General features: G+C 54.5%; 5 protein-coding genes across 5 annotated transcripts; 4 read left to right on the forward strand and 1 right to left on the reverse strand.

Annotated features, from left to right (window-relative positions):
- Positions 1–2,086: 2,086 nt before the first annotated feature.
- On the forward strand, positions 2,087–2,544 carry D7B24_009131 (uncharacterized protein; the record flags this gene model as incomplete). Its single annotated transcript, XM_028643209.1, has 4 exons — positions 2,087–2,091; positions 2,204–2,288; positions 2,366–2,426; positions 2,483–2,544. 4 exons carry the CDS (start codon positions 2,087–2,089, stop codon positions 2,542–2,544), a joined length of 213 nt encoding a protein of 70 aa, XP_028493107.1.
- Positions 2,545–2,879: 335 nt separating this feature from the next.
- On the reverse strand, positions 2,880–3,716 carry D7B24_009132 (uncharacterized protein; the record flags this gene model as incomplete). The annotated part of the gene is made up of 3 exons (XM_028643210.1): positions 2,880–3,335; positions 3,398–3,621; positions 3,674–3,716. The coding sequence occupies 3 exons, from the start codon at positions 3,714–3,716 to the stop codon at positions 2,880–2,882; spliced, it is 723 nt and encodes a 240-aa protein (XP_028493108.1).
- Positions 3,717–4,514: 798 nt separating this feature from the next.
- On the forward strand, positions 4,515–5,923 carry D7B24_009133 (uncharacterized protein; the record flags this gene model as incomplete). Its single annotated transcript, XM_028643211.1, has 4 exons — positions 4,515–4,612; positions 4,662–4,753; positions 4,828–5,028; positions 5,085–5,923. The coding sequence occupies 4 exons, from the start codon at positions 4,515–4,517 to the stop codon at positions 5,921–5,923; spliced, it is 1,230 nt and encodes a 409-aa protein (XP_028493109.1).
- An 821-nt stretch (positions 5,924–6,744) lies between these two features.
- Positions 6,745–9,120, forward strand: MDL1 (ATP-binding cassette permease mdl1; the record flags this gene model as incomplete). The annotated part of the gene is made up of 1 exon (XM_028643212.1): positions 6,745–9,120. The coding sequence occupies one exon, from the start codon at positions 6,745–6,747 to the stop codon at positions 9,118–9,120; it is 2,376 nt and encodes a 791-aa protein (XP_028493110.1).
- Positions 9,121–9,925: 805 nt separating this feature from the next.
- On the forward strand, positions 9,926–10,908 carry D7B24_009135 (uncharacterized protein; the record flags this gene model as incomplete). Its single annotated transcript, XM_028643213.1, has 2 exons — positions 9,926–9,991; positions 10,075–10,908. The coding sequence occupies 2 exons, from the start codon at positions 9,926–9,928 to the stop codon at positions 10,906–10,908; spliced, it is 900 nt and encodes a 299-aa protein (XP_028493111.1).
- Positions 10,909–11,554: the final 646 nt, after the last annotated feature.

The raw sequence follows: 11,554 nt of genomic DNA on the forward strand, positions 1-11,554 counted from the left end.
TCGGATATCTGACGGCCAGATCCAGGGAACGAGCTGCGGTGCCTCGGTAGCCCGCGCACGAGATGTTCGTGAACTACCTGCATAGTAGCATGAGTGACACTGACATCCATTGCGCGCATATCGTCGAGCAAGGCAATGGCACGCTGATTGTGCTGTTGTTTGATATGCTCTTGCAAAAGATGGTTAGATGTTGTCTCAATGGAGTCTCGGGCGACAGCAGGTTGGATAGCAAGTAAGAGATTGTATGTTTGCCAGTCACCATCGTTTCTGGCCGCACAACGTATCCTCTGCTGAGTTTCCAAGTCGTCGAACACCTCTGGGTGAATGTCGCTTTCCAGCAACATGGACAGCATATCGTCGTCTCCCCTCTCCGCAAAACTTCGAACTGCTAGAGCGTAGGTTGAGTGACCGATACTGAGATTGAGATTTTGGAGCTGTCTTAGTCGCGAAAGGATGGAGGCGGCGGTCTTCTCGCGGAGAGCAATTGACTGCAGTGACAATGGACCCAGAACACGAACACCTAGCCCGTGAACCGCGTGGACAGCGAAATCAAGTGGTACCCATGAGCTAGCGAACCATCGAGCGCCGATGGCATCGTTGAAGCGCAGGCCCTTTCCACCCTTTGCTTGCTCATGGTCGGCGGAGAGAGCCTCCCACAATGATGATTCATGCTTAGATTGGTGAGAGACCGATGGCACTAGACCAACAACAACTTGTTCCTCCAGACATAGCGCCTTATTTGGGTAATAGTTCATGAAGAAGCGAAGGAAAGGCTGCGATGCTGCTATCGGCCTCGGCACATCTCGGTAGCGCAAGAGGGTTTCCCGCCATTGATTGCAGAGTGTGGAAAGGCCGAGTTCGTAGAGATGAGGCATTATCAGGTCGTACATGTTGCGGTGCGGGCCTGTTATATATATCGAATGCAGGGTGCTCTGGACAGCTGGACTGGGATCCCCAATCTGTGATCGTATGAGCTTTGAGAAGCTGTCGTGATCTGGGCCAAAGACGGCTGCCAGACGCATGTGCCACAAAAATGCTCTTCGGTATTGTCGGTGTTGCAAGCAGTAAAGTACAACACGTTCATAAAGGTGCGGCCAGTGAGCAGTATGCGTTTCAACCATCCATTGTGCATACTTGTTGACACGCTCCAGGTGCCTGTCGCTTGGGAGCGAAGCCTCCAGTATCGTTGTCCATATCCATTCCGCCTCGGGCCCTTTCACTTTGGACAAGGCTTTCGATTGCGCCATGGCTGACCAGACGCGGAGGATTCCATCTTTTCCTTGCGATCGTTGCGCATTGGAAAAACGCAGTGCCCATATTGAGAGGTCGTTCGATTCTATCTTCGGCAGCGCTCGGCACGAGTCTACCTCTCTGTCGAATATGGCGAGATGTGGCAAGATGTTAAGATCCTCGTCGGTAGAATTTGTAGAATGAGAACCGCGAACATTTCGGTTACGGGGATACTCGGTCAAGTAGCGCGCGGAAGCTGGTGCGACGGATTGGTGGCCTCGAGCACAAGTCGACAGGTAAGACGACTCAAGAGCAAAGCGCTTTGCTTCCCCAGAAGTCTCAGGACTCCGTGCCTGCGCGAAAGTAAGGAGGCACCGTCGCGAAGGGCTAATGACCTGGTGATCCAGTTGCTTTCGAAAGAGGCTTGCTCTATTCAAGTATCCCAGGGATTGTGAGGCCAATGGCATGGCCTCGCAAAGGCAATGAACGATGTAGGATCAGATCAGAATCGAACAGCATTGCATATTCCAAGTCGCTATCGGGACGCTGGACAAGATCGTAAAAGCATTGTTGAGGGAAATGGGAGTCTGAGATGGACAAGAAAAATCCTAGTCGCGGCAGCGGATCGCGTTGACCAGACCATCAGAGCTCCTTTCGGGCGTCTGGGTGCCTTAGGGGTGGGGTGTGTGAAGTAAGGTAGTGTTAGTCATCCAACATTGGGCCGAGCCACCAATCCGACATCACCTCTTTCCAACTTCAATCCGCGAGCAATCTTCGACCTACCACTCAGTCAACCAATCCTACAAATCGCCCACCGATACTCAACAGTCGAACCCCAGGATTTCTCTTTAATAAGATGGCGTATGTTCTCTCATCGATCAATTGGCATCCGCACAGGCGGCATTCCGTATTGGTCGCAACCACCCGAGGCTGCCAGTGGGATCGTACGACAACATTTGCTAACAAGGCTCAGTCTCGTCAACGCCAGGAACAAGGTGCCCGAGCACCAGGTCTTCTACCAGAACGCCTACAAGAACCACCAGCGCCTCTGGAGGATCGTACGTCAACCTCTTGCTCAGATGCGCCCGCCGGCTGCTGCCTCAACCTATACACTCTGTTAACACAATTGTCGCAGAACCCTCGCTCCAAGTTTCTTATGGTCCCCTACCTTGCCCTCCTTTGGGGTGGCTTTGCCGGTATGCAGCTTGTCAATGAAGCAATACTGCGACATAGTCGGCTAACCATGGTGCAGGTTCCGTCTACATGGGCGTCCGTAAGGTTGCCGGTCACAACACCTGGCTCGGCGAGAACTAGAGTCTGGTACAGCATTATATCGTGCCCCTACGGTTTGACAGGGTTGTTTGTATAATGGATAGACCGAGCTGTGCAATCAATCAAGGCTAGAAAGTCTCAATTCAGACTTTCCGTTCACATCGTGACCATTATGCTCTCCGCGGCGGCATAAAGCGATCAGTTATCGACTGAATATGACTGCGGACTCCGTTCCACAAAGCTCAAACATGTGTCGCAATGTTCAAATGACTTGCTATCGTACAGAAATGACGTCCAACAGATCGGCTACTCCACTACGGAAGCCAAACAATGCTATATGAAGCATGTGCCATGAGCCTTTATGGGTCCGTCTGCCTTTAGTAGCCAACGGCTCCTGGAGCCTTCTCGTCCTTCTTCAAGCTGGTCAGTAGCTCTCGGAAGCGTTCCTTGCCCGAACCAGCGGCACCGCCCTTAGCACCCTTGCCGCTGACGTCAACCAGCTTCGCAATCCTTTCCCAGCTGGTGCCGCCAGAAACGGTATCCTCGCGATTGGCGAGGAACTGCTCGGCATCCTTACGTGTCTGGGCGATAGATTTTTCCTTCTTCGAGTTGTAGTTCTCGTAGAAATCGTCAATGTTCTGGCGGGCCTCTTTCACAGTATCCTCGCGTTGAGCGGCAAACTGTTCAGCGCGCTTCTGGATTTGGGCATCTCGCCCTTCCCTCCACTCCTTGATCACTTGAGGCTCTTCCTCATCCTCGACAGTTGTGCGAAAGCCGGAGCTGTAGTTGACGGATGGACCACTGCCGGTAACTGTGCCCGCAGGACCAACATTCTAAGAGAAGCAAGGTCAGTCAAAGTCGACCAGAAAATCGTAGCAGACAAGGGCGCGCATACCTCATTTTGCTGCGCCAGGTCGGGGAACTGGGACTCGAAGGTAGACTGCTGCTGATTGGTTTCAACACTGTCCCCGCCCCCAAGCAAGTCATCGTCTTGTTCGAAGGCAGCGGAATCGTTGTTGGTAGCAAACTGGTCGGCGTCGTCGCCTAGGAGAGCCTTCTCGCGGGCGAGGAAGTCGTCGGTCGAGGCTCCGGCGCCCGGAGACTTAACATCGGTTTGGGCTGTATAACATCTTAGCTTCATATTCCAGACCTAAAACATGAAAACACCCACCACCCGAATCGAAATCCTCCAGCGAGGGGAACCTGTCCGCCATTGTGTCGCGAGTCTGTATGATGAGGATACGGGTGTATCCGGTCGGGAAAGCAATCGCAGACAGTATATCTGCAGATAATAGGAGTTTTGATGGATCGCAAAGGTAGATGGTTGATTGTGGAAGCTTGGGTCAATAAGGACCAACTGGCGATGATATTCAGTGCCTGTCAGATTGAATACGACGGAAGGGGCGATAGAGGCATAAGGTAGGTATCAATCAAGGCAATCACGGGTACCGCACGCTGGTTGGGATCCAGCTGGCCTATTCATGGAGCCGTCGCTTACGTGCATGGCGTATGGCCTTGAATGACAAATTACAGCCCCGAAGTAACAGCAACCCCGATAGATGCACTCATTTTCCTTGTAGCAACGACTATCGACTTAGTTCACTTGAACCTCAGTCGCATCAACAATCAAGCGCGCTGTTGTACTTGCAGTTTCATTTGGCCCTCCTATTGAACTCAATCATCACGCAAACACAAACTTGCTTCCAATTGAGACACCCAGGGTTCCATTGCCGCATCTTCTGGTCTGGACGATAAAGACACGCGTCGTTGCTCTGGTAGCATCTAGCATTGCCGCTATCAATAAAGATCACGCCTCGTCCGACCCAGGTCAACAACAACACGCAACACCACCTAACAGGGCAGTTGACAAACGTTCGCTACCGCTTTCACCAGCTTTTTGAAGAAAGCTCTCTCAATCTTGCGACTACGAGGGTGAAACTCATATTCTCTGCGACTCCGCCGCACAGTTCCTGACTAGTGAAGCTCCGAGCGCCAGCTTTACAGCCTCAAGGATGGCATTCAGTGATGATGCTGTATTGGCGAGGCTGTCATCTCTCAATGAGAGCCACGACAGCATAGCTACGGCGTCCCAGTGGATCATGTTTCATAGGTACATCACCTGTCGGGGAATACCCAGTTGACCTAGCTAATGGAAATAGGCGCCATGCGGAGCGCACAGCCCAGATCTGGCTCCAGAGACTCAAGGATTCCACCAGCACCAAAAGGCTGAGCCTCGTCTATCTCGCGAATGGTATGAGCAAGACCCCTCGTCTCATGAAGACCATCCTCCGTTCTATGAGGCAATGTAGCTGAATCCGGGAACAGAGGTAACCCAGCAGTCAAAGGCCCGACATAGGCCAGATTTTGTATTGGCTTTTGCACCCATCATAGCCGAAGCCCTGGCAGTGGCCTACAAGGGAGCACCGGCTGAGATCCAAGGCAAATTAAGGAGGGTCGTCGAAGTTTGGGCTGACAGGGCTATCTTCGAGCCTGGGATTCAGGCGGCGATCGAAGCGCGCATGCAAGGTCAGTCTTTATTTTCTTTAGGAAGCTGAATGCCTTCAAAGACTAACATGATGCAGACGCGGAGCGATCTAAATCGGCTCCTAAGAGCAATTTCGGATCTCACGCATCGAGCGTACCAGCGGACCTTGCAGGGCTCGTGGTGCACTCACAAAACCTGGAGAAAACCAGCTTGCCAACGAAGACGAGTCTTGGCACCGCAGACCAAGACTGGGACAAGCTTCATGATCCGTCGGCAGCAACACCCTCAGCCCCGGTCTATGCTGCGCGCCTTAACGGATTGCTTCGAAGCCTAGCGAGTGCAGAGGGCGCAGTAGCCGACTCGGTCAAGGCCCGCAGAGCGCTGATCAGCGAGCTCGAGAAGTTGCTCAGCACTAGCCGCACGATCTTAGCTCAGGAGGAGGAGCAGCTGACGACTCTCACGAGCAGGAAGACAGAGACAGAGGAGAAGAGACGCGAGGTCGAAAATGCCATTATGCGGACGTTGCCGAGCCAGGAAAGCTCGGGGGCTTTACGTGACGGCCCAACGCAAAGCCCCGGCCCCGAGCCGGAACGGCCGGAGGTAGAGGAGCTTACGCCGCCACCGCCGGATCGCCATGAGGCTGGCTTGGGCATCACTGACGGTCAGAGCATTGGAACGTCGGACATATCCCTTCGCCAGGCCACTGCTACAGAATCACCAGGACCTAGTTTGAATGGTCCCCATGCGGGGCCTCCCGCGTCCGGCATGGAGATGCTGTCGAATCTGGCCAGCCAGTATCAGTCTCTGCCGGTTTCGACGAATGGCTCCAATAAGAGGAGGCGGGTGGAAAGTGATGAGTTTCCAGACCTTGGGGCAGATGACGGAATTGATGCGGACGTGGCAGAGATGCTCCGCAAAGATAGTAATGGGGCTTGAGAGCAGCCAGGACCACCAAACAGGCAGAGCTTGGTGGTCACTTGGTGAGTTGCTTGTACTATATGCAAGGTTTAGTTTTCCATTATTTCGCCCTGTCGGAAGAAGCCGAGATGGGGTATGCACATGGGAGTGCATTGCTCTTTAGTCGGCTCCAGGCTAGATGCGCAACCCGTGTCGTCTCATTTGAACTAGGGGGGGGGGGGCTCCGTATGTCAGATCATATAGTGTAGGGCAACTGCAGAGAGTGGGATTTTGTAGAATGCAACAAAGACTACGAAGAGAAACGGGATGCAGGGGTCGAAATGCTATGCTGCAGGACTTCTTGCCTGGAGGCGCTCCTAGTTACATGTGACGAGACTAGACAGTGCTCGGGATTCAGTCGGATGAGTGCGAATGGGCAAAGTATCGGAGAAGATAAGTTTTGGCGGGCCGAATGTTGCCGACCGACACAGCTCGGAGGTAAGTAGGATATGTGCTTGGGTCTCTTACAAATGTACCTACCCGAACTTAGGTTGTGCCGCAAAGGCTCCCCTACCGCAAGTGGCAGGGGTTCGGGGGGCGGGCTGGCAGGTGGTCATGACCTGGCCTAGCCCCCAAAGCGTTTTTCGATCAAATACCGATGACGGAATCTCCAAGTGCCTCATTTCAACCTCGACTTTGATCAATTAACTCTGCCGAGCACCATCCCGTCAGAGGTCCGTTGACCCCTCGACTCGCGCCGCTGACCGTACGACCTGTTCTGGCCCGCAATGCGCAGCACCTCCGTGACACGGAACATGCTCCTCGTCTCGTCGTCTAGACCCCGTTAAGACGGCCTCATCATGGTTTCGGGAGCTGCTCGATCAGCTGTGCAGCTGCCCCAACGCGCCGCCACTTCACTCTGCGGTGCCTCGGTTTTTGGCTCTCCCAACATATTCATCAGTCGTACGCCCTTGGCAAATCGATGGCACCCACTGCTGCCGCAAATTCGACAGGTTCAAACGGCAACAACCCCGACCACAAACGAACAAACAAGCGCGCGCCGCCGAGCCGCGTTTCCCAATGCTATAACATTACGCCGACCATATTTCGCACCAAGACAAGCTGGCTTCGTCGGGCTGGGCAGCCTGTTGCGCTCATTTTCTCATAGTCGCTCGGTATACAGGGAGCTCCAGAAGCATGGCCAACATCCAGATGCAGCCCAGAAGCCGGTGGCAGAACCTGAGCATGACCCGGAACATGATTTTCAAAAGAGCGAGAGGGCTGCTCAGGCTGCCCAGGTCAACCTGAGTGCCAAATTGTCGAAAGAAGGAAAGGGTTCCGGCAAGGCAGGTTTCGATGAAGTCTGGCGGTTGATCAAGATTGCACGCCCCGAACTCAAATGGCTAGCCGTGGCCATTGTCTTCCTGGTAGTTTCTTCCAGCGTGACCATGTCCATACCATTTTCCGTGGGCCGCATCCTGGACATCGTCACAAAGGACCCCGCCGAGGACGCTCGCCTCTTCGGTCTGACCCTTCCGCATTTTTTCATTGGTCTCGGCACTATATTAACGATTGGCGCCATGGCCAACTTTGGCCGTATCATTCTTCTTCGCATCATTGGCGAGAGGGTTGTTGCCCGCCTGAGGTCGCAGCTGTACAGAAGAACCTACGTTCAGGACGCTGAATTCTTCGACGCCAACCGCGTGGGAGATCTGATCTCCCGGCTCAGCTCTGATACCGTCGTGGTGGGCAAGTCCATTACCCAGAATATCAGCGATGGCCTGCGGTCCTTGTTCAGTGGCGGAGCAGGCTTCATTGCCATGATTTGGCTCAGCCCTGGTCTCACAGGTCTCCTCCTCGTCATGCTGCCTCCCGTTGCCGTTGGCGCCTTCTTCTATGGTCGCGCCATCAGAAACGTCAGCAAGGGTATTCAGAAGAATCTCGGCACACTTACCAAGATTGCTGAAGAGCGATTGGGCAACGTCAAGACCAGTCAGGCTTTCGTTGGCGAAGTTCAGGAGATCAATCGCTACAACAAGCAGGTGCGCCGGATATTCGCTCTCGGTCGCAAGGAATCGACGATTGCAGCGACATTCTTTGCCACGACTGGCTGGGCCGGGAATATGACAATCCTAGCTATGCTTATTGTTGGTGGCAACTACGTCCGAACGGGGGCAATGTCGGTTGGAGATCTGACTTCATTCATGATGTACACTGCGTTTGCTGGTTCCAGTCTCTTCGGTCTGTCATCCTTCTATTCTGAGCTGATGAAGGGTGTCGGAGCCGCAAGTCGTCTCTTTGAACTGCAGGACAGACACCCTTCCATTTCTCAGACGGTGGGCAGTAAGGTTGAGTCGGCACAAGGCGTCATCAAGTTCAACAACCTCTCTTTCGCCTACCCCACCAGACCCGCCGTCAATGTCTTCAACGGTTTGAATTTTGAGATTCCTTCGGGCTCAAATGTTTGCGTTGTTGGTCCCTCTGGTGGTGGCAAGTCGACTGTCGCCAGCTTGCTTCTGCGCTTTTACAGTCCCACTGCAGGCTCCATCACAATCAACGGCGTCGACATTTCTCAGATGAATATCAAATCGTTGCGGCGGCGCATAGGCATGGTGGCTCAGGAACCTGTTCTTTTCTCTGGCACCATCGCCGAGAACATTGCGTATGGAAAACCCGAGGCAACCAGGGCCCAGATTGTCCTGGCAGCCCGCAAAGCGAACTGCAACTTTATAAGCGATCTTCCCTCCGGCTTGGACACGCAGGTTGGAGCGCGTGGCTCGCAGCTGTCTGGTGGACAGAAGCAGCGCATTGCCATCGCCCGGGCCCTGATCAAGGATCCGGACATCCTCATCCTAGACGAGGCCACCTCCGCACTCGACGCCGAGTCCGAGACGCTCGTCAACGCTGCGCTGGCATCACTCTTGCGTGGCAGGAACACCACCATCTCCATCGCCCATCGCTTGTCGACCATCAAACGATCAGATCTCATCATTGTACTATCAAATGAGGGTAGAGTTGCTGAGATTGGCAAGTACACAGACTTGTCGGCTGACCCGAACAGCGCATTCAGCAAGCTGATGGAGTGGCAAATGAGTGGAGGAGATCTTCTTGAGCCGGTCCGGCCGAGCGAGCAAGCTCGTATCACGGAGCAGGACGAGATTGAAGATGATCTGGAGCATGGCGAGGCCGAGAACGCCGAGGCAACTACTGAGGAGGTGAAGAAGAACAAGACGTAATACGATGTTCAAAGTACATCCGACATTTTACGAAGGGGGTTTCACACTCGGCTTCCGCTCCAGCCAACAGGTCTTGCGAGCTCGGCATCCGAGAGCGGCCTGTTCGGGCATGGAGGGCGAGCTCGAGGGTGGCATGTACGATTAAATTAATTTTCTGCACACAGAAACACGATAGAGAACTCTCCTTGATATTTGGCATGTCCAGTTCCAGCAGGCAATCTGCGTTTCGCCTATGAAGAGTGCCGGGTGAGGAATCGCGGATACGGAGACGGGAGAAACCCGGGTCCGCACCAGGTAGATGAATACCGTTGCATGGGGTGATTCTGTTGAGGGTATCCCGCGAATACGCCATGTGAACATTTGTGTACAATGTGCTACAAATGCATTCGGCAGCGCGGCATCATATTGCAGCTCCGATACACGTCTGTAGTTACTGGTGAAGCACCCTCCCAGAAAGACTGACGATTCGAAACATTCTAGTGCGCAAGAAGGACTTCGTAGACAGGGCAATCAAGGTTGGGGATGATCAGTGCTTACTTGCCATCATGCAAGTAGCTCGGTAAGGTGTGACACCTCTAATGAGAGATGATGGTTGGTACCATCGATGTCGGAGCTGCTGGTCAGAGAAGGTCATGGGGCGCAAAAGCATGTGAAGGCCACTCGGGGTTTCCGATGAAGAGCTCGAAATCCAACCCCTCCTCGTTTTTGCCTTGACATCTTTCCACAGGATTGAGCTCCACACATCACATCACCTAATCACAAGCCAACATCATTCATCATACATTTGAGAGTTCAACAGATGAACATGGCGACTGAAACTGAGGGCACTTTCACTATTGATGGCAAGGAGCTATACACCAAGACCTGGACGGTAGGCTTTCCTCACCGATGCTGTCGAACCTGACCCAGAGCGCCCAACCATTCATGCATACGCGCAAGCTAATCTGGACCCAGCCCCAAGGCCCCGTTAAGGCCAAGCTCGTCTTCGTCCACGGCTTCAGCGACCACGTGAACCGGTACTACGGCCTCTTCCCGTCTCTCGCGGCCCGCGGCATCCAGGTGCACGGGTTTGACCAGCGCGGATGGGGCCGCAGCGTTCGCGTCCCAGCCGACAAGGGTCTCACGGGACCGACAGCGCAGGTCATCGCCGATGTGGCCGCCTTTACCCGCAGCGTCCTGGCCGCTGAGCCGTCGACGGTGCCCGTCTTCGTCATGGGCAACTCAATGGGCGGCGGCCAGGTCGCGACGCTGGCCTCCGACCCGGCCTACGAGGACCTCGTCGACAGCATCCGCGGCTTCGTCCTCGAGGCCCCCTTCATCGCGTTCCCCGCAGGCGAGGCCCCCAGCGCCATCAAGATCTTCCTCGGCAAGCTCGCCAGCCGCGTCCTGCCGCGCCAGCACCTCGTCAATGCCCTGCCGGCTGAGTACTTTTCCAGGGACCCGGAGGTCGTCAAGAGCGTCCGCGAGGACCCGCTGTGCCACGACACGGGCACCCTCGAGGGCCTCGCGGGCCTGCTCGAGCGGACGGATGCGCTGGCCTCGGGCCGGGTCAGGCTGGGGAGGCAGGTGAGGAGCCTGTTCCTGGCCCACGGCACCGGCGACAAGACGACGAGCTGGGAGGCCAGCCGCAAGTGGTTCGACGCGCAGGGGCTCCAGGACGGCCGGTACAAGGAGTACGAGGGCTGCTATCACCAGCTGCATGCCGACCTGTGCAAGGACGAGTTTTACAGCGATGTTGGCGACTGGATCCTCGAGAGGACCGAGGACAGACCCGGACCCAAGCTTTAGTTACTGTCTTCGCCACTTATATGTAACACTGTTACTCTATAATGCTCCCTCTGTTATAGCCACATGCCTGGTTCACGTAGGCGCCTACCTTAATTTATGTTCTGCAGTCTGTTTTAGTCATCTCACCTCAGGAACAGCATTGACATCTTGTTGTACGGTATGTGTGGCAAAGCGATCTGGTTTGTCCCTTGATTAGACGCCCTTCCCAGTGTGGGCGCAAGCTCTTGAGCTACTGTTCTGATTCGAGTTGCCCACGAGCTGCAGGACGGCCCTCAAAATGCCTTCATGTAAATAGCAAAGCCCCGCCCAGCCCAAGATCTGCATTGACTCATTCATCTGCCCCCAAAAGGCGCAACCATGACGCCGCTCTGAATCAGCGCAGAACCCATCCAACCAAGCCAGCAGCTACCTCTCCCCTCACGCCATCCAGTCATGCCCCTCGTGGTCAAACCTGCCAAACGGCAGGAACCCAAAACGAAGAACAAAGATTGAATAGAAAAAAGCAGACGCCGTTCTATGCCCGTGATGCAATCACAGCAGGATATTCGCTTTCTTCCCCGCCTCCCAAAATCATGATTTCCGACCAACCCGTCGCAGTGCTCGTTCCCAGTGTCAAGTTCCATCCTCTCGGTTCTGCTGCCGAGCA

This window comes from Verticillium nonalfalfae (assembly GCF_003724135.2).
Source record: "Verticillium nonalfalfae strain VnAa140/NRRL 66861 chromosome Unknown scaffold_89, whole genome shotgun sequence".
In the NCBI taxonomy this organism is placed as follows: Eukaryota; Fungi; Ascomycota; class Sordariomycetes; order Glomerellales; family Plectosphaerellaceae; genus Verticillium; species Verticillium nonalfalfae.